The sequence below is a fragment of the Giraffa tippelskirchi genome, chromosome 7 (genome assembly GCF_054371585.1).
Source record: "Giraffa tippelskirchi isolate mGirTip1 chromosome 7, T2T-mGirTip1v1.2.pri, whole genome shotgun sequence".
NCBI classification, from domain to species: Eukaryota; Metazoa; Chordata; class Mammalia; order Artiodactyla; family Giraffidae; genus Giraffa; species Giraffa tippelskirchi.
The window spans coordinates 27,501,449-27,523,104 of NC_137281.1; the positions used below are offsets into that span (position 1 = coordinate 27,501,449).

Consider the following 21,656-nt stretch of genomic DNA (forward strand, 5'->3'; position numbering starts at 1 on the left):
AGTCGTGGTTGGTGAGTGGGGCTTAGCATAAGGGAGTCCTTTGGGTCCTGTTGTCTAGTTTTTTAATAGCTTCCAGAGGGATCTAGCATATTTACAGACCAGATTCTGGAAATGTCAAAGTTCAGAGAAAAGAGCGCTGGCTGTGAAGCAAGATAGATGGGCTTGAATTTCAGCTCCACCCCTTAATGAATGCTTCTGTTTACTTTTTTAAAGTTACCTGTTTCCAAGGATCAGCTCGGCTGGGAGAATGGGAGTGACAGCAGCCACCTGCAGGCTTGTTGGGAAGAATAAATGACAGCGTGTGAGTTGTCACTGGTTCCTGGATACAACAGATGCTCAATTAAGCAACTTCCAACAGTTAATTAGGGCTTCCCTTGTGGCTCAGCTGGTAAAGAATCTGCCTGCAATGCGGGAGACCTGGTTCGATTCCTGCGTTGGGAAGATCCCCTGGAGCCGGGAAAAGCTACCCACTCCAGTATTCTGGCCTGGAGAATTCCATGGACTGTGTAGTCCATGGGGTGGCAAAGAGTCGGACACGACTGAGCGACTTTCACTTTCAATAGTTAATTAACCAATCAGTTGCTGGTGTTATTGGCCATCCAAGGCTCGAAAGTTGCCAAATCATGGGTTCATTCTGCCTGCGTCTGGTTGGCGGGGAGATTTCCAGGCTGCAAAGGGCGAATCCCTTACCTTCTCGGGGAAGAGGGTGAAATGAGATGAGGTCTCTCTTTAAGAGTTGGCGGGGCGGGGCGGGCTGGAGCTGCTGGCGGCGCGTGGAGGCGGGCCCTGTCTCCCGGCAGCGCTCGCGCAGGCCCGCGCAGGAAGGATGGTTGGGCCTGTGGCATCCGGCGGCGGGGCTGTGCTGCTGCGGCCGCTGCGGAGCTGGGCTTTCCGGGCGCTGCGCCGCGATGGGTCCGGAAGCCCCGCTTCCTGCCCAGGGTCGCCAGGGGCGCAGCGTTGGGCCTGGCCTCGGGGTAACGCGTCGCTCCGTTCCCCTTGCGGGCATCCCGGATGCGGCCATCAGCCCCACTCCCCGCCCTTGGCTCGCGGAACCGGCTTGAACCCGAATCCCCTCCTCCTGGGCGCCGGGATTTCCCTGGGCGGCCTGGGGAAGGCGCGGGGCGGTCTGTGGCAGGTGCCTGGGACCCTGGCCGGCAGTGGCGGTTGGGGCCTTGGGGCTCCGGACCCATCTCCTGTTCCGAGCTGCGGAACCATCTATAGAGTGGAAAGAACCTCCTCCCCGGGGGTTTCCGATGCCATTCCAGGGTCCATTCTTTTGGCCTTGGGGGGGGGGTGCCAGCAAGCGGGGGGCGGGGAGGTTGGTGAGGCTCAGTCCCTTCCCTCTTCCATTGGGACTGGAGACCCTGCCCTTCAGAAATGAGAGCCCCCGTTGTAGCCAAGTTCTGGAGTTCAGTGGCACCTCAGAACCCACCGTGGGCTGGGTGGGCCGCGATGTCAGCCCCGGGGCCTGCAGGAGAAACGAGTCCTGTGCCAAAGTCCATGCCCACCGACCTCTCCTACCCGGAAGCTTCGAGTGGAGGCCGCTCTGCGTTTTAACTGGCTGGACACCCATCACTGAGGGTCATAAATATAAAATATGTGGAAAATGGAAATTGTAATATACTCTGTGAACAAAGCTGAGCACACTGGTGGCCTAGACGTGTCAACAGGATCCGGCGGCAGTTTCAGTTTCAAAGCATAGACAGCAGTGGTGGGTCTGCCTCCCTCCAACGAGGGAGGGTCCCAGGTGTTACTGGAAAATATTTCTAGGCCAGGGAGCAAGCATAACAATGACCGAAGAGTGAGCTATTTAAAATCACGTTTAAAAATTGGTTTCCTTTCTTTTCTAGATAAAAATAGAGAAAATGAAAAAGAGAAAAAATCAGTGGTAAGTCTCTCTCTAACGTGCACTCTCTCCAGTGTAGGATTATATATGTGTAGTACACACACACACACACACACACATAATACATGTTTTGAGGAGAAGAGTGAAGGAATATGTGCACATAAAAAAACAACAACAACAACAAATACAAGGTGATCTCCAGGGATAAAGAGCTGTCCACTCCTGGGCCCCAGGCTCCCTCCCCAGAGACCACCTCTGTTACCAGTTTCTGCTGTGTCTTTGCTAAGAACCTGCACCGGTAGGAGAATAGTGTATTCATAGCCTCTGGGTGAATTTGGACTATTAACTTGAATAGATGAATGATTACAAAAGGATTTGTAAAGTGGAAGGTTAGTTTGACTGCGTTAGTAGGTGACAACCTGACTGTGAGGGCAGGTCTTCTGACTGCTGCCCCCCAGACCACCAATGCTGAGAAGGGTAGGTGAGTGGGAGGTCACAAAGAATTCATGGGGATCCACAGACGGGTTCCACCAGTGCAGTGACTTCGAGATGCTAGCTCTGGGGTGGGATTGTGCCTGGTGTGAGGTTGAAGGTCAAAGGAGGGTCAAACTGTACATGCCCATGGGATGTTTAAGCCTTTAGCTGGCTGTGGTGGAGCAGTATTTTGGTCACCATTGGTCCAGAGGCTCAGGGAGCTGCAGGGTGGTAGATATGGCTGGAGAGGGAGTTACTTGGTGGGTGTGGGCAGGAGTACCTTGGCTGGGGTCTGTAGAAGGTGGAAGGTGTGGGCAGGCCCCCTGGGGGTATTTGGGGTGGTGGAGAGGGCCTGGGAAGGAGAGCAGTCACATGGAGAGGACTGGTGATGAAAATGCTTGAGATTTATGGAAGTTTGTTGAAACTAGACATGGGGTAGGGTATGGCGACAGGCACCACAGCTGGGGGAGGGGTTGGTAAGTTGAGCCAGGTGGGTATTGATGCATTGTTGTGCTATTAATTATTGAGCTAGCATTTTTGTGAGCCAGGCCTGTCCTTGGTGCTTTCTGGGTTTGGTCTGATATCCCCCAGACACACAGTAGGTGTGGACCACAGTAGGTGGTCCACAGGAAGTGGTGTGGAGCTTTCAGTCTGGTCCAGAGCTGCTCTTAATTATACAAATCCTCTGAGTTTCAGTGTGGACCTGGGACTCCAACAGCCTTTGTTGTTAGTGAGCCAGCCTGTGGTCCGATGGGGGAGACAGCGTGAATGGGACAATGGTGGATCTAGAGCCACAGGGAGTAGGGGCAGAGCTTTTCAAGGATGATGACTGAGGGGAGAATTGGGGAGTCTTGAGGCCTTCTGGGAGAAGGAGGACAGGGCAAGGCAGGAGTGTTGGAGCAGTGAGAACTGCAGGGGCAAGTCACTGAGAGATGAGAGCCTGAGGCTTGTGGTCACCCCAGAGAGGTGGCTGGGGAGAGCCTTTGGTCAGGCACAGGGACTGGAGCCATATCCCAGCACCCCCAGCCACTGAAAGACTTTACCGGATGTGATCTGGTTTACCTCTCAGGAAGAGGTGGTGGACCATAGATAGGGAATAGGGGGCCTGGCTGGGCTGAACTGGAGGTGGAAAGGCCAGCAGGAAGGCTGCTCCCACAAGGAGGGTTGGAGACCTTCACTAGGGGCCAAGGAGACAGGCCAGGTTCTGCAAGTGAGTAGGAAGCAGGGCCCAGAGGTGTTGTGAGTTGATGGGTGAGGAGAGAAGGCCCTGGATGTCTGGGTAGATGATGTAGCCTTTCCTGAAGACGGGAATGGAAACATAAGCCGTAAGTGGGTGTTGAGGGGATGATGAATTGAGGTGCCCATGGGACATCCCATGGGATTGAACTGGACAGGGAATATCTGGGCTGAGCTACAGCTGGGGGGTGAGTCACTGCCCAGAATTGCAAAATAAATTCCAAAGTTGGGTTAAAAAGAAGTGACTAATGTTTTCAAATGAACAAAATATGAATGGACTTTTCCTGAGGGAATTTGTTAATAGCTAATAAACAGATAAAAGTGCTCCACCTCCCTAACAGAGAAAAAATGCTTTTGGAAATGGAGTAAGGAAAGCTGTGGATCAGACCTCTGACCTGGGTTCAAGCCCCAGTTGTGCTCTTTAGTAGAGGTAGACAAGTCCTTAACCTCTCAGAGCCTGAGTTTCCCCATCTACGCAAATAATTCTTAGCTGTGATTGTTTCAGGGATCACTGTGACAATGTTGGCAAAGTACAGAACCCACAGGGGCTAACACTGAATGCCTGGTGACAGACATTATTATTCATAATGAATGAAGATTTAGGATAGGATATGCCCAGTATTGGCACAGTATGGTAAAAGGCACATGGTCTTCCATCCATCTTTTTCATTTAGAAAAAGGGGTGTGAATTGGGACAGCATTTTAGAGGGTAATTTGGCATCATCATCAACAATCATAAAAACTCACGTATCCTTGGATGCATTGATTATACTCCTAAAAGTCTATTGAAGGGGAATAATTGGAGCCAGTGACAAGGATTTATGGACAAGAAGGCTCACTACAGCATGATTTATCATATCAAAAAAATGACAACAATTTTATAATAAAAGTAACTAGAGAGAATGTAACATTCAACAGTAGGGATTTCAATAATTCATGGTGTATCTTATGTGATGAAATATTATTCAGCCATTCAGAATCATGTTTTTGAAAATACGTAACAACCTAGGAAAGTACTTACTTTGTAAGAGATAAAAAAGAAGAGGATAAAGATATATAAACTATGATCCAAATGAAATAATATATAAACTATCCATAGCGGGGAAAGAAGGAAAGAAATTGTTAGTCTGGTTAAAGGAAAGTTGGGAAGTCGTAACAGTGGGTATGTATGAGGGAAAGGGAGAGAGAATTTGAGGGGTGAGAGTGGAAAGTCTTAATTTTTTGACTGTTAGATTAAAATTAAACTGCATTCCTTTTTTTTTTTTTTTAAAGAATGGCTTTATTAAGTTATGTACATACCCCCAAATTGACTTGTTTTAAGTTTACAGCTTAATGATTTCGTAGTAAATTTATGGAGTTGTGCAACATCACAGTCTAGTTTTAGAACATTCCTATCACTCAGAAAAGAAACCTTGTGCCCATTTACAGTCACTCCCCTAGAGCCAGGCAACCACTACTCTGCTTCCTGTCTCTGAGGATTTGCCTTTTCAGGACATTTCCTATAAAATGGAATCATACAGCATTTGGTGTTTGTGACTAGCTGTTTTCATTTTTCATAATGTTTTGAGGTGCATCCATGTTATTGCGTTTATCAGCACTTCATTTCTGTTTATTGCTTAATGGTGATAGTGCTCCCTCATGTGCGTGGATCCCACTTGGTTGGACATTTGGGCAAGTTTCCTTTTTATGGAAGATTTCTCAGGGTCTTTAATAGGATAATACATATTTTGATTCTTCTGGTGGGGGCTTTGGGGCTCAAACTTGTTTGCCTCTGAAAAGTTTGATTCAGATTAAACATTTAAATAATGGTTATCTCTGGAATTAGTGATTTTTTTTGGGTCAGTTCCCTGTATTCTTACTGTGAGAATGCTTAAAATCTGTTTTCAGAAAAGATGAAATGTTATTATTTTAAAATAAGGATAGGGAATCCCCTGGTGGTCCAGTGGTTAAAACTCTGGGCTTCCAACCCATGCAGGAGGCACGGGTTTAATCCCTGGTCGGGGAGCTAACATCCAACAAGCTGTGCAACCCTCCCCTACCCCCCAAGAAACAAGGATAGATGGCACGTCACAGTGTCAGTTACAATCATGGGAAGCTGGAATGAAGGCCTCACAGCAGAGGAAGGGCGAGGTAAACTTTGGCACATTCTCCGGAGCAGTGGTGCTGGCTGGCCTTGTGCTCCCATGGCACCATGAACATCTTTTCTTGTAGTTCCGTTTTACTTTCCTCCCCATCTTCACACCTGTGAGCTCAGTGGGAGCTGGGACTGGCTGCTGAGTCCACAGTGCCTGGCCCATAGAAGGCCTTCAGTGAGCAGATGAAAGACCCCCAATCCCACCCCTCTAGCTCATCATGGAGCATCAAACTGAGCTCCCTGTGCTATAAATGCAGCTTGCTACTAGCTATCTGTTTTATACACAATAGTGTTTATATGTCAGTAACACACTCTCAGTTCATCTCACCCATACCTTCCCCATCCCGTGTCCACACGTTTGTTCTATACGTCTGCATCTCTCTTTCTGCCCTGCAAACAGACCCATCTGTATCATCTTTCTAGATTCCATACATATGCATTAACATATGACATTTGTTTTTCTCTTTCTGACTTACTTAACATGTATGTTAGACTCTAGGTCCATCCATATCACTACAAATGACCCAATTTCATTCTTTTTTAATGGCTGAGTAATATTCCATTTGGCCTAAAGTCTAATAGTCTGAAGGATTGAGCTAGGGAAGGGCAGAGCTAGGGTGGCCGAGGACGAGTTGTGGGGTCTGCGGGTTGACAAGGGAGCATCTGTCCTGGAGGATGGTGGTCTGGTGGGTCTGGAGCCTGCCACTGGTGGGAATAATCAAGTTGTTATTGCTAATAATCGGACCTTGGGGTTTCCTGTGGAGGTTTTGTGTACACACTGAGGTCTTGGACTGAACAAGTTATGCTGTTCACCTGAGCACTTCCTTAAAATTCGTCCTGATACTCCCCCGGGCACTCACTTTCTGGTCCTAACGTGCATTTGTCTTTTGCTAGATCTGTGTCGAGGGCAATATTGCCAGTGGAAAGACAACATGCCTGGAGTTCTTCTCCAACTCAACAGACATCGAGGTACGGCTTCCACACTAGGTTTAAAGGAACCTGCAAAAGCTTGGTGGATTTATAAAGGGTGCAAACCAGCGCTACCCAGCAGAAATGCTGCTGGGGGAATTGAGAACATCCCTTGTGAGAGGAGGGAGGGGCCCCTTGAAATCTTGGGCCTGGTTTCCCCCAGACTTTGCTCCACACACCTTTTTCCTTGGCTGATTATACTTTGTAACCTCCCACTGTAGTTAGCTGTGAGTGTGACTATATGCTGGATCCTATGAGTCCTCCTTGTGAATCCTCAGACCCAGGGAGGTGGGGCTCTGGGGGGGCTCCTGACACACCTGTCCTAAGCAGTGTAACTCTCACTGGCACTCTATTTATTTATTTTTTCAGCCCAGCCGAGTGGCATGCGGCAACTTAATTCCCTGACCAGAGATCGAACCCCTGCCTCTGTAGTGGAAGTGCAGAGTCTTAACCACTGGACCAGGGAAATCCCTACCACCATCCCCCCACCCCCTGGCTTTAGAAGCATTTGTATTTTCACTGAAGACTTTGGAGCCAATGAACACCACCGCCGCCACCAACAGTGAGGGTTAACAGCTAATGAGGGTGGTACTCTATGCCAGGCACTGTGTTGAGGCTTTATGATCTAATTGATTTCATCCTTACAAGAGTAGTCCCTATGATGCAGGTCCTACTATCGCTTCAGTTGCAAAGGAGGAAACTGAGGCTCAGTGAGGTCACATGGCTTGGCCAGAGTTGCACGGCTAGTGCCTGTGATGCTGTGTCCCAGTCCAGGCTGTCTGCTTCAGGGCCTGTGCCCTCGTTTGGCTCCACAGCATGCAAAAATATTTTGGCTTTAAGAAAACCACTCTTCAGATCTCATCTCTGCTCTCTGACCTCCCCAGCTAGGTTACCCTCCCTTATGTAGGTTCTTCTGGCCCTTCTGTATCCTTATTTTATATCACTTCTCAGGGTTTGAAAATACATGCTAACTTTCTGTGATGATCTGATTAATGTTTGCTTCCCTAGCCAGTTTACAGTTGTGTGAAGGCAGGGCTGTGGTGTTTTGCTCTTGCTGTATCCTTGGTACCTAGTGTGGTACTTGACACAGCGGATGCCCAATATGTGTTGAGTGACTGTGCCACAGATGGGGCACAAGTCAAGGCTGCCTCTGTCTCAGCCTCTGGTGAGCCTGAGTGCTGCAGCATTTGCTACTCACAGGACAGAAATGGAATGAAGACCCAGCAGAAGGAGAGGAAGTTTGGGAGAGGGCTGGGAATGATTCACAGAGGAAGGGATATTTGAATTGCCTTTTGAAGGATATGTAGGAGTTTCTCATGTAATGAAAGTTGAGGTGAAATAAGTTGAGGTGGGCATACTGGGCAGAACAACAGCATGAGCAAAGGCACAAAGGGGTAAAAGGTGAGGGGAGGTTCCTCTTCAAGGGTCCCATGCATTGCTTTCCTTTGATCTCTTGTGACCTGTGGCACCTCATATGTAACATGTGGAGCTCACATGCACTTGAAGATCCCCAAATATCCCCACATATTCTCAGTCTTGGCTCCAGGAACACCATTTAAATCCTTTCCAGAACTCACCTGCACAGTTTAGGGAAGCTACTAAAAGAAACAGGAGTGCAGAGATCAGAGAGAGGAAATGGAGGCAGAGCTCACTGCCAGGGTCACGGGAGAGCCCGTAAATCAGAAGCTGGGCTCAAGCTGCACGAAGCGGCCTCCCTCCTGGCTTCTCTCACCTCCCTGCCTGCCCTCTGTGGTGGGCAGTAGGGGACAGGATGGAAAACAGGAGGGATGATTGTGAGAACTCCCCTTGCCCTCGAGGAGCCCCCATGGTAGCAGGGGAGGAGATCTGTGCATATACTTGTATACAGGGGTGGACAGAGCGGGCCTTAGATCCTTTCTGGAAGTCATGCCAGGAGCTGTGTCTAGATGGAGCTGTGGCCTTGCAGGGAGGGGTTGCTCCACTATTTTAGCTGAACCTGGGTGCCCAGGTCTTGACTCTCTCCCCATCCCACCCCTAACACTCCTCCGCTTTCACGGAGCTCAGAACTGAGGAGCAGCAGCTCTCTGACGTTTTCTCTCCTGGCAGGTGTTAACAGAGCCTGTGCCCAAGTGGAGAAATGTCCGAGGCCATAATCCTCTGGTGAGTGTGCTGTTTCCTGTGTGAACCACCAGCTTCTCAAGCGTACGGGAACGGCGGTGCTAGTGCACGAGCCAGTCCCCTGTCCGGGTGTGTCCTCGCTCTGCACCGGGCAAGGGGACAGAGGGAAAATGGTAGCAGGTTGATGTTCTGAGGTCAAGGTTCTTTGAGGCCTGGCTGGGCGTGTAAGGAGCCCAGGGCCCTCCTGTCAGCTATCCCAAACCATTGCAAGTGCTCCACCCCGGCTACGTGGGGTGGGGGTGGGGGAGTAGTCTCCAGCTGCTCATTCTACCCCTACCCTCTCCTAGAAGAAACCCAGGTCTCCTTGGTAACCATGTTCCCTGGTAAACCTCCAGTTAGGGTTTGCACTTGGCTGTGCTTGGGGCTGCCGCAGGCTCCCTCTGAAGCTACCCTGTGCACTTTGCCAAGGATGGACCCAGCAAGCAGAGGCTGTAATGTACCTGTGCTCCCTCCACCTCTTTCCCGGTCAGAAGGCTCAGCTCTGGCTGCTGGAAAGGGGTGGGTGGGGTCTGGGTCCACAGTCAGGGAGTCCTGCAGATACAGCACTGCGTTCTCCCCCCCCCCCCCCGCAGGGTCTGATGTACCAGGACGCCTGTCGATGGGGCCTCACGCTGCAGACGTACGTGCAGCTCACCATGCTCGACCAGCACACTCGTCCGCAGGTACATCTCAGATGCTTGGTTTCAATATTCTTCAAATGAGGGGCATTTGCTTGCCAGGAAGGGAAACCTCTCAAGGAGCTGTTCAGCCTTCTCTCTATCTGGAGTCCAGGTCTCTGGTCTCGCCGCTCTCTGAGGACCAGGCTCCAGGGCCCCTTACCCCCACCCTCAGCTAGCCAAGAACTTGCTACAATGCCACATGAGCCCAAGTCTTCATGACCTGCCGGCTCCTGGGCTCAATGCCCTTTAACTCAGTTCTTCTCAAAAGTGTGGTCCCCAGACTAGGAGCTGCAGCAGCACCTGGAGACTTGTTAGAAACACACATTTTCTGACCCCATCCTGGACCTGCTGAATCAGAAATTCTGTAGATGAGGTCCAGCAATCTGGGTTTTATCACACCCTCCAGGTGATTTTAACGCACATCCTGTTTGTTTGCATGTGAACCGTGGACCTAACCTTCACAAGGCCCCTGGGCCAATCAGGTATTGGGGCAGATCACTAGGGCACAAAGATGGCTGCTCTGGCCCCTTTCGTCAGCCAGGGGGTGTAAATAGGGGCAGAGTCTCTTAGGAGATCCACATTGGCACCTGTGGTTCAGAATGGCATCCCAGCCTGAGAGACTGGCTTTGGAGGCTCTCCTTACAGGAGACAGGACATCCACTGGCCAGTGTCTCTGACACAGCCACTTGGCTGGTGGTTTGATGCAGGACTGGGCACTTGAAGCCATAGCTCTCATCCTTCTACGAATCTGTGTGTTTTTTTAAATGAAAAAAGATACAAGCAGAACTGTTTGAATTTCTATCTCCCCAAGTGAGTGAGTGAAAGTCACTTAGTCATGTCCGACTCTTTGCGACCCCATGGACTATACAGCCCATGGAATTCTCCAGGCCAGGATACCAGAGTGGGCAGCCTTTCCCTTCTCCAGGGTATCTTCCCAACCCAGGGATTGAACCCAGGACTCCTGCATTGCAGGCGGATTCTTTACCAGCTGAGCCACAGGGAAGCCCAAAGATCTGTCTAAAAGTTACATGTCAGAGGACCTGAGGTTGGCACTCACCCTACTTTTTCCTGAATGGGCACTCAGTTGCAAACAGAAATTGTGTCTAGTATATCTAAATATAATGGGCCATATGTATGTTCCTCTGTTTAATGAAATGTATCAGGAGGGAGGCAGAGAGAGAGAAAGAGAGATGGACAGACTAGGATAGAGGATAAAAGAGGGATAAATGGGGAGCTACAAAAGATGGGCAGGAGAGAGCTGGAAGTAAGGAGAGGATGGAAGAATAGAAAGGAAGACGAATGGACAGATAGGAGAGAGAGAACATGGCTTTGAATCAGGTTGTGGCTTTGAATCGGCCTCTGATTTGTGGGTCCAGGTCCCACTGGGTGCCGTGGGCAGGCTGAGTGAGAGCAGTGTTTGCCCACTCAAGTGTCCAGAGTCAGGGCACCTCTCCCTTCCCAATGGGACACCATGGACGAAGGGAAGGCCTCCGTGGTGGGTGTGAGCCTGCTGGCAGAGAGTGGCGCCATCAGTAGGGCATGGACCTTTACAGTTGTGAAAGACTGTGATCCCGACCAGCCCTGAGTGGAGGCAGATGTTGGCAGGCCTGCCACTGGGGTTGCAGAAAGTCACACCCTGTCCTCTCGGAGCTCTGCCTCTGCTTCAGTGGATGCACCTGTTAGGTCATTAATAGTCACCACACTTCACACTTGGCACCACTTTCCTGGGCGAGACTTGGCAGTTTTTCTAGCACTTCGTCAAACCCACAGTCCAGTGGAGCCTCACCGTTTGAGTGGAAGAGCCTGCAGCTGACAGGCTCTCCACCCCGCCTTGCTGCACTGACCACCAATCCTCAGGGCATGAGCAGGGGCCAGGGCCGAGGAGGGGCCAGGGCCGAGCAGGGGCCAGGGCCGAGGAGGGGCCAGGGCCGAGCAGGGGCCAGGGCCTAGGAGGGGCCAGGGCCGAGCAGGGGCCAGGGCCGAGCAGGGGCCAGGGCCGAGCAGGGGCCAGGGCCGAGGAGGGGCCAGGGCCGAGGAGGCTGGACACACGGTTCCTTAGTGTCCCCCCAACCCCTCCCCCGTGGCGTCTCAGTTCTGTATTCAGCATAGACCAGAGCAGGGGAGCAACAATCATTCTTCCAGGCTTCCTGACCTTCCTTCCTGCCCGAGTTTAGTAAATAACATTTTGTTTTCTTTTAGACGTTGCCTGTACGGTTGATGGAGCGGTCAATTCACAGTGCAAGATACGTTTTTGTAGAAAACTTGTATAGAAGGTATCGTAGTTTGCACAATCGGTAATTTATTCAACCATTAAATTTTTAGAAATAAAATCAGAACTCTTTTACTAATTGACATACATAGTATAGCAACCAACCATATTGATGGCTCAACCATCCAGGGTGGGCAGCCTGGCAACTCTGCTGACCTTGGCTGGGCTTGATGACACATCCAGGGGTTGGCAGGTCTGGGGTGTCCTGGGGAGGGTGACTGGGGTGACTCATCTCTCGTCTGCTTGCTGATCCTCTCCTGGGATCAGTGAGCTGGCCTGGGCTTTCACTTCCCATGGCGATGGCCAGAGGGCAGAGATGGCCAGAGGGCAGAAGCGCTAGTTTTTTCTCAGGTCTCTGCTTCATGTTGGCTAACGTCCATTGGCCAAAGCAGGTCACACCAGCTGACTCCAGTCTGAGAGGGGGCAGGGCCCTTGTGGCTTATGTGGCAGAGTGGGACAAGACACGATGGGGTGAAGAGTCAGAGCGACTAGAGCTGTCAGTTCAGCACAGTGTGCACAACACTTGTTGCTATTTCACTCGAAGCTGTCTCCTGCCCTCATGGGAGCAGACTTCACACAGACATGGCTGGGTGCCCTCAGTGCTGCAGCCTCAGAGGTGTGGGGCCCTCCGCTCCTGTGCTCAGTTGATCGCTGATGTTTGGGGGTTTTGGGGAAATGGGCTGCAGGCTGGGGTCTGAAGTTTCAGCTTCTTCCCCGCCCCTCCCTTCTTGGTAGCTATGTACCTGCTCCCCTCTCCTTGCCATCTCCCCACATCACTGCCTCCTCCCTCCTTGAACTTCATCCCTTTCAGAGCTGGTCCCAGTATCTTGCTTCCTCTCTGTATGCCCCAGTTCCCTGGTTTTCCCATCTACAACCATGGTCCTACACGTTGCCTCTCCTGACCCTGCCCAACTCCCTTGTCTAGATGGGTTGAGCCTGTTACTTTTTTTTTTTTAATTTAATTAATTAATTTGATGGCATGTGGAATCTTTAGTTACAGCATGCAAACTCTTAGTTGCAGCATATGGGATCTAGTTCCCTGACCAGGGATTGAACAGGCCCCCTGCATTGGGGGCATGAAGTCTTAGCCACTGGACCACCAGGGAAAATCACTTCTTTCTATTAGTTTCCTTCATAGTATTTAAGACAACTTCTAATTAGGTTGAACCATATGAAATTGTTAAAACTTGGCCAATTGTGCCCTATAAAAATGGCAGTTTCATGTATCTTAGCTTAGTATACATGTACCTCTTGTCTGTCACATGCCCCACCAACTGGACCATAAGCTCCTTGAAGACAAGGAGCATGTCTGGTCTGCTGGCCTAGCTGGGACCCAGCACAGAGCTGGCACCTGGGTGATACTTGTTAACTCCTGCTGGATGTAAGGATCTGAGGCAGGTCCTTGGTCTCCAGCCAGACTCGTCCCCCAGCCTTTTCTCACCCCTTCCTCTGAGGGGCCCATAAAGGCTTCTCCCTGGGTCCCGAGCTGCTGAGGATCCATCCCCTCCAGGCCTCCTTAGTGCTGTGGGGTCGGGGTGGGCAGCCAGAGCGAGTCCTGACTGGAGCTTTGTCCTTTGTCCTCAGAACTTTCTTGTGGGCTCTGCCCTTCCGGCAGGCAGCGTTTCTGATGCTGGAGCCCCATGTCTACCTGGCTGCCTGGATGTCCATGGAGCAGGGGTGTCCACTGCTAGGTTTCCACAGCTCTTCACTCTGCGCCTGCTAATTAGTGCCTCCGCCACAGGGAGGACGGCAGAGAGGAGCGAGGAGGATGAGGGAGCCCCTCCAGGGTTCACTTGTTGCGGTTTCCCTCGTCTTCTGCCCTCATGAGAGCAGACTCCCTCACACAGATGTTGCTGGGGGCGGGGGGGTGTTTGGTGGTCCCTGGGAGTTTTGCCCCTGTGGCTTCCTTGGGGCCTCACCTGGACCTTTGGGGTTGTGAAAGCAAGAGCCCAGTCCTGTGAGCGGCTGTCTTTGGTGTGGGGGGAGGCGGCCTGCCAAGGTGAAAGTTCTTCACGGGGCAGGATTTCCTCATTTGCCTGCATCACCTGCGGTTTCTTCATTTCATGTTTGTGGCTTCAGATTTTGGTTGCTGAGGGTTTTGTTGTAGTCCCTTTGTGCTCAGGGTCTCTGAGTGTCTTCCTCGCTCAGGAATGAGGCAGTGGTAGGCCCAGGGTTTTCTTTCTGGAGGCTCGGTCAACAACGTTCTGGCCAGAGCTAAAGAAGTGACTACAGGGAGGAAGGGTAGGATGTGGGTTTTCTTCTTGGCCATCTTCCTTAGAAACCCAGCTTCTCTCCATGCAGTGGGCCTTCCCAGTGAAGTGGTACTGCAAGGGTAGACGTTTGGAGAGGTTTCTGCTCCTTGCAAATACAGACTGCCATCACCATGAGCCTAAAAAACCAAGTGACATCTAGAGCTGGTTTGACTGGATCCTTTGCTCGTAACCAGAATAGGATGTTGTGGTTCTCACCCCAGGGGAATTCGACTGGGTGCTGGGAACCACAAGACAGCTTGTGTGGGATGTTGGCTCCTACCTGGGAGCTTGTGTGGGGACAGCCCTTACTGCTGCCCCTTCAGCTTTGGGGTTGATCCCTTTCTCAGAAGCCCTGGCAGCCTTGGCTTGGAGTCGGGAGGGACTGGGATGGAAGGAAGTAGGACAGGCCTGGCCTTTGCAGTTGCAGGCGTAAGTGCCCAGAAAAGCCCACATACTGGAATTCTGCACCCCTAAAGCAAAATGTCTGGTGGACCCTTCTTACCTTTTGGGCCTGGGACAATTGAGCTCCCCTGGGGAGAGACCCGCCTCTTTGGCCCGCACCCCTACTCCAGCGGCTTTGGGATGGGCAGAACGTGCAATTATGCCACCAGGGGTTAATTGGCAATGAGGAAGATTCTGCTTCCACAGTCTCCTTAAAAACTTAAAGGACCTAAAGAACTTCTGAGGTGTGGGCAACTGTGCTGGAATGAACAGCTGAAGGTGGAGAGAAAGACTGGGCAGTTAAGGCGGCCATGCAGGCCATTGTGTGGCCCTGCCCCGTGGGCGGGGTCATTGAGCACACAGGTTTTACAGGATTGCCAGGTTGGCGTTTTCTAAGAGTAGAAAGAGGGGGACTGAGGGGGGCCCAGCTGGGGAAATGACACACTGACTCACCTGGGGCTGGGGGCTGGGGACATCCATTAAGGCCCAGTGTTTGGAACAACAGGCAGGTCCTCCCACCACCCCAGTGGGTCCTGGGCTTGGAATCCTCCTCATTCAGTCCCAAGTGGGCACTCACTGCCTGAGTTACAGGCCTGAGAGCTGTGGCTTTCCTGAGGCAGGGGCCAGAGAGACACTGGATATGCCCTGGGACACGGGAGGCGAGGGCGAGTGATGCAACTGGGGACATATGGGTTTGGGGGCCATGGTGAGCCAGGCTTTGTCAGACAGAGTTAGGCTAGTCTTCTCTGGGCCTCAGTTTTCCTCATCTATAAATTGGGGCTGACATTGACCACACAAGGTCTTGTAAAGAAAGTAATATGTACATGGAGGCTGGCATTTGAGTCTGATTTTTGTTTTAACCTGTGCTGTGCAAACCAGGGGCTCTCTGGACCTCAGGGGGAAGGTGGCAGTGAACTGTGCCAAAAAGACCAGTCAGCAGGATTCCTGTGGACCCAGGACCTCAAATTTTACTCCTTGGGATCAGGGGAAGGCACGGTGAAACCCCTTCAGCTCACCAGTGCTGGGTCTGCAGAGAGGCTTCCCTCACCTCTGTGTGTTCTGCGGAAATAAAAGCAGTGCCTTGGGAGTGGTTCAGGGCACCCCATTCCTGAGGCAGTCACAGGAGGAGCTGGGCAGACTCCCAGGTGGAAAACTATATATAGGTAAAACAGTGCCTGCTGCCTGAAATCCCCCAGAATCATGGGAGCCAGCTCCTATTTCCTCACTCAGCTCAGCCAGCAGCCAGTGGTCCTGGAGCCACCTGCAAGGAGGACCTCTAAGGAGAGCTTTGGGAAAGGAAGGCCTGCTTCCTCTGTTTGTCCTCAGCCCTGGGTTTGCCTGGGCCACCCAGGAGGTGTCCTGAGACCTCCTGGAGCAGCAGCTCTCAGGCGCCAGAGACCCCTCAGGAATGAACCCCATCCCCATATCTCCGTGTGCCTCCCTGCACACGTGACGCTTTTCTGGTGTCGATAGGTTTGGTTTTAGTTAGGACTGTGCTACGTGTGTCCTGAATTGTGACTCAATTTGGTGGTCACAGCTTAGGGGATCCTCCCAGCTGTGGGATTTGACAGAACTTCCCTTGAGCCTCGCAGACTGCGACTGCTGTGAAGTCCTCGGGGCAGTCTGACACCAGACTGTCCAGTGTCAGTGATGTGGGAGACTGTGGGGGCAGCCTTCCCTCCGTGCTCCTCACTGCCCCCACCCTTGAGTTGCCAGTCTGTGCTGTGTCCCCCATGCCGGGTGTTTGGTGGAGGGGGTGGGACTGATCAGCAGCTTCCTTTTTGCAAATCCTCAGGTGCTTGGAGTCAGCTTCGCTCCCAAGAAGGAAAACATGTCAGAGGGGTGTGGTGTTTTGAATATCAAATACTCTCAGCTGCAGCTAACTGCAGCTCAGTCAGAGTAGCGGGAACATTGAGGTTGTTACTGGCTGTCTTAACATTAGACTTGGGGGTCGGTTTTAGTCAGTGGCCCTTGTGCTGTTTCTATTGGAAGCACAGATGCTAAGGCTGAATCTCCAACACTTCAGCCACCTGATGCAAAGAGCTGACTCATTGGAAAAGACCCTTACGCTGGGAAAGACTCAAGGCAAAAGAAGAGGGCAGCAAAGGATGCGATGGTTAGATAGCATCACCAACTCAATGGACAGGAATTTGAGTAAACTCCAGGAGATAGTAAAGGGCAGAGGAGCCTGGCGTGCTACAGTTCACGGAGTCACAAAGATTCAGGCATGACTTAATGACTGAGCAGCAACAACAAAGTGCGGCTTTTCTGTTTCCCCACTCTGTATCTTGTTTGTGTCCTCAACATATGATTCCCTCTTGGTGACAAAATGGCTGTGGCAGAACCAGGCTTCTCATCTGCTGGCCACAGGGTGGGTATCTTGCCAGTGTTTTCTCCTAAGAGTGAGGAAGCCTGGTTATCATAAACCCCAGCAAACCTTCCTGTCTCAATGCTCAGCTTGGGCCCCTGTGACCTACAGCAGCTCACCTTGGCTGGGGGAGGGGATGTCTCTGAGACCAGTTGGTCTGCCCTGAAGGTAAACACCCAGGCCTGTGAAATGGACCCTGAATAGATCATAGGCTACTTTTAAGGAGATAGGAAAAAAGAATTAGGGGATGGGCAACCATACCAGCCTGGCAGTCTTGGAAGAGAGCCTGTGATCACAAAGTTGGTACCTTCACTACCTGAATTTTAGTCCCCTCTGCAGTGTCCCAGGACTTCCTCTCTCTCCCCTTCCCTTCGAAGCCTCCCCCACTTATTAAGGGTGGAGGTCCTCACATACTAGTCTGTGCTGTGCTGTGCTTAGTCCCTCAGTTGTGTCCGACTCTGCATCCCCATGCTCCTCTGTCCATGGGGATTCTCCAGGCAAGGATACTGGAGTGGGTTGCCATGCCCTCCTCCAGGGGATCTTCCCAACCCAGGGATCAACCACAGGTCTCCGGCATTGCAGGTGGATTCTTTACCATCTGAGCCACCAGGGGAGCCCGCTAGTACACCCCACCCCCCCGCCCTTACCCCTGGCAGTGCGCATTTTTCTGCTGCTTGGCCAGGTGCAGCTCTTTCACCTTGAGGGCATTGGCTGGACTCAAGAACTAGGGGAGGAGCCCCCCTCCAGTCTCTTCTGTGCTGTGTCACTTGGGCCCCCAGGCAGGGCTGCTCAAGCCTGTTGTCTTCAGAGCGCCTTTCTCCACACCCACCCTGCCCCCTGCCCCAGGTGGGAGTCAGTTCCCAGCACCTGGCAGCAGGGCAGGGGGTGGGGAGTGGGGCAGGCCTCTGCAGACCACCCTCTCTCCCAGGCTTTCCTCCCACCTCCCCTTCTTTAGTCAACAGTCAGATGCTCCCCCAGCTACACACAGCTCAGGCACCTCTACTCCCCCAGAGCTGGCCTTGCCAACCGGAGTTCTGGGTGCATCCAAGATGATATTCAGGACTGGTGGAGGATGTTAAAAGGCCAGATTCCTCTCTTGGTCTGTTTCCTCCAGCTGCTGCCCCTACCTCCACCTCTTCCATGCTCATTTCCACCAGGGCAGAGGACGGATGCCGGGTCTGTCTCTCTCTCAGGCTTCTTTCTTTCTTAGCATAGCATTTTATTTTTTAAATTATTATTATGATTTTTTAATTTTTTTGGCTGAATAGCATGGCACGTGGGATCTTAGTTCCCTGACCAGGGATCAAACCCATGCCCCCTGCGTTGGAAGCACGGAGCCTTAACCACTGGACCACCTGGGAAGTCCCCTTCCTTTCTTTCTTTCCCATTTGTCACATTAATATATAGTAATTCTTACCCCCATTCTCTTCCCAGATTTGAGGGCTAGTATGCTGTTGAATTTTAGAAAATACAGAAAGGGATAAAGAAACAACGTTTCCAGTAGTCCTACTGCTCAAAGAAAAGCTGTGTTAACGTTTTGGTGGTTTTCTTTCCAGTCTTCTTTCAGAATGTGTGGATGAATACTCTTGACAATATGGTTGGGTCATGCCATATACAACAGTTTTATATCTTACTGTTTTCACCGAATGATGAGCACTTGATTATGAGCGTTTTCCATGTCATTAAGTATTATTTTACAGCATCATCTCTCAGTGACTGCATGGTTTTTCTGTTACATAGATGTACCATGATTTAGTTTTTCATTATTTTTCAAAGAGTGCTACAGTGGGCATCCACTATTATTTCCATAAAATAAATTTCTAAAGGTGAAATGGGTTTGCTACTCCACCTCCCAGCCTGGGTGCTGTCCCTGTGCTTTGGAGCCAGACTTTATAGCTCCTTCCTTGGCTTAGAGTTCAAATCCTGAATTTCTTCCTTCAGGCAGTGCCATGATACTTGCTGCATTTTATTGAGTTGACCAGAAAGCTTGTTTGGGTTTTTCCATGAGGTGTTATGGAAACAAATTTATTGGCCAACCTGGTACCACGAACTGTCCCAGGGAGCGGGAGGTTGGAGGTGTTTAGGGTCCCTGTTGTCACTGCCCGCCCAGTGTCCTGTGATCACATTCTGCTTTGGTGCCCCTGGCAGTGCCCTTTCAGCAGAAGCCATGCCCAGATGCTTTGGGGGAGTGACGTAGTTCAGGAGCTATCTCATAGGAGAATAAAACCCTCACAACTCTCGTTACAGTGGGAAAATGCCTGCAGTGGACTATGTGGTCCTGTCGGAATGGTTTGACTGGATTGTGAGGAACATTGACGTGTCTACTGACTTGATAGGTGAGACGGCCCCTCCCCAGCCTCCCTCCCCTGGGCCCCATCAAGGAGGATATGCTTGGCTGGGCCCCCAACCAGCAGGGGTGGTGGGTGGGGCCCTCTCCATAGGTGATTCTTTCCTGTATTAACTCAGCCTTCTCCCCAAGGGCACTCAGAACTGGGCTTCTGGTTCCTCCTGGAGAAGCCTGTGTTTCTCAAACTGCTTTCCCCTGGGTCCACTGTGATGTGATGGGTTTTTCTCAGTTCATAAGAGAGGGAGGAGGGACGGAACCTGAACAGTTACTGAGACCAGCCGGGTGCCGGGCCCTGTGCTAAGCTCTTGTCTACATACGGGACTTCATTCAGCCTTACAGTGACCCTGCGGGGCTCGTGACCCAGGAAGACAGCGGAAGTCGCCACGAGGGTCAGATGCCTGTCTGGCCCCACAGCTGCTTTGCGTCCCCTGCTCAGCGCTGCTGGCAGCTGCTCCTCTGCACGCCCTGCCCATGTGCCTTCCTTCCTCCTGCCCTTCACTTTCACTTCCAAGCTTTGAATGGAACAATGAAAGCCACATGTATATATATTTTTAAATCTCAGTTTATCTCCGGACCACTCCTGAGACCTGTTACCGGAGGCTGAAGATGAGATGCAGGGAAGAGGAGAAGGTCATCCCGCTGGTGAGAGCCGCTCTAACCTGGGAAAGGGGCAGCTCCATCCCAGCCTGGCCCCACCCTCTGTGAGGTTATCGTGCCCTCGTTGCAGGGAGAGAAACAGGAACTGAGCATGTGGGAGGGTGAACTCTGACTTCCTCTGAGACTGGAGACCCTGTGCGTGTCCAAGTGTGCTTTACTTCTTGTGGCCCCAGACTCAGTGGTGGGCACCCCCATGCTCAGAGCTGTCCCTTTTCCAGTTCCTGCCTGAGTGTCCCCAAGGCTTGTCCAGTCCACCTCCTGAAGATGGTATGCCTTTGTGCCCTCTCACCCCCAGACCCTCACTATAATGTGCCCGCTTGCTTACTTCTGCCTCTCCAGGGCTTGGCACGGTGCCCGGCAAGGAGGTGGAACTCACTGGTATTTGCCCAGCGCCTCGCCTTTCCATGTCCTGGCTGAGGGCCACGTCAACTCTAGTCAGGCTGTCTCAACAGGCTTGGACCGCTCTCCTGGGCTGGTCCTTCTCTATCCACATCCCCCAGAAATCCAGCCCCAATACGGCTGCTTGGCGAGGTGTCTAATACAGAACACCACGCGTGCAGTTCCCTAACCCCACCCCCTCTATGCCTCGCCACTCTCTAGGATACAATCCTCACTTGTAGCATGCCATCCGGATCCTGTGTGATTGGCTTCATCCCCTTCCACTCCCCGCCTTTTCATGCTCTAGCTGTAAAGAACTAGTTGTGGTTACACACACACACATTCTCTTTCCCTACTCCCTACCATATGAAAGTGGCTCAGTTGTGTCCGACTTTTTACAACCCCATGGAATTCTCCAGGCCAGAATACTGGAGTGGGTAGCTGTTCCCTTCTCCAGGGGATCTTCCCAACCCAGGGATCAAACCCAGGTCTCCCACATTGTAGGCAGATTCTTGACCAGCTGAGTCACCAGGGAAGCCCCCTACCATGGAGTTACGCACATGTCTTTGCATAGCAGTTTCTTTTGCCTTCCAGGTTCAGCTCAGGTATCACCTCCTCCAGAAAGCCTTCTCTGACCTTCCCTCTGTTATGCTTCCCCAGCCCCTGTGCTTTATTATGGTCACAGTCCTTAGGACAGATACTCTGAAACTATTTATGTGTTTGCTCCCCGTCCCTTACAAAGCTGCCATGAACCTTTTCAGATTAGATCTTACCCCTTCTGCATCCCTAGCATGTGTCCCAGAGCTTGGCACCTAGGGGTTACTCAATTAATATTGAACTGCATGTCCTGTGTGAATGCCACTGGAGGTGCACAGACAGGCTGGGCAAGCATTTCCTGGGATGATATGGGAGTCTGAGCTCAGGGTGAGCTAGACTGATGTCTAGACAGCCAGTCCAGCTCCAGAGACCTGCTTGGGCACCAGGAGCGTAGATTCCAGCTATGAACTCCCAAGCCTTGGTCTGAGCAGCTTCTTTGCAATCTGGAGACAGGAGTGATAGAGGGAGGGTGTAATGTGGTGGGGCTGGACTGTGCTGGCCAGGGCATGGCAGCTCTGTGCGGTGACCCAGATGTTTGGAAGAAATGACAAGGCTGGAGTCCTTCCAAGTCATTATCCAGAATATTGTCTTAATGGTTTTGACAAGGCCTGTAGACATGTCTGTTGCTGCCAAGACAGAACCTGCTAGTGGATAAAGAGGCAGCGGTGCAGTTTACCCGAGAGCCTCAGAGCTGGGAGGAGGAGGCATTTGCTGGCAACGAGTGTGGGCTTCCCTCATAGCTCAGTTGGTAAAGAATCCGCCTGTAATGCAGGAAATCCCAATTCGGTTCCTGGGTCAGGAAAATACACCGGAGAAGGGATAGGCTACACAGTCCAGTATTCTTGGGCTTCCCTTGTGGCTCAGCTGGTAAA

At 51.6% G+C, this 21,656-nt stretch overlaps 1 protein-coding gene across 10 annotated transcripts in view; it reads left to right on the plus strand.

The window, feature by feature from the left end:
- Positions 1-21,656, plus strand: part of TK2 (thymidine kinase 2) — a 63,255-nt gene that overhangs the window by 32,232 nt on the left and 9,367 nt on the right. For 4 of the 10 annotated variants that reach the window (XR_014060307.1, XR_014060308.1, XM_081513322.1 and 1 more), the window contains exons 1-8: positions 811-974; positions 1,851-1,888; positions 6,585-6,659; positions 8,745-8,798; positions 9,389-9,478; positions 11,675-11,748; positions 19,053-19,141; positions 19,715-19,794. Coding sequence is in view for 8 of the 10 variants with exons in the window: in XM_081513322.1 (XP_081369448.1) it covers positions 827-974; positions 1,851-1,888; positions 6,585-6,659; positions 8,745-8,798; positions 9,389-9,478; positions 11,675-11,748; positions 19,053-19,141; positions 19,715-19,794 (648 nt within the window). In the remaining 2 variants the exon portion in view is untranslated. Of the gene's footprint in view, positions 1-213; positions 302-810; positions 975-1,087; positions 1,712-1,850; positions 1,889-6,584; positions 6,660-8,744; positions 8,799-9,388; positions 9,479-11,674; positions 11,749-19,052; positions 19,142-19,714; positions 19,795-21,656 lie in introns of those variants that run through there. The other 6 variants (XM_081513327.1, XM_081513325.1, XM_081513326.1 and 3 more) reach the window with 4 other exon arrangements.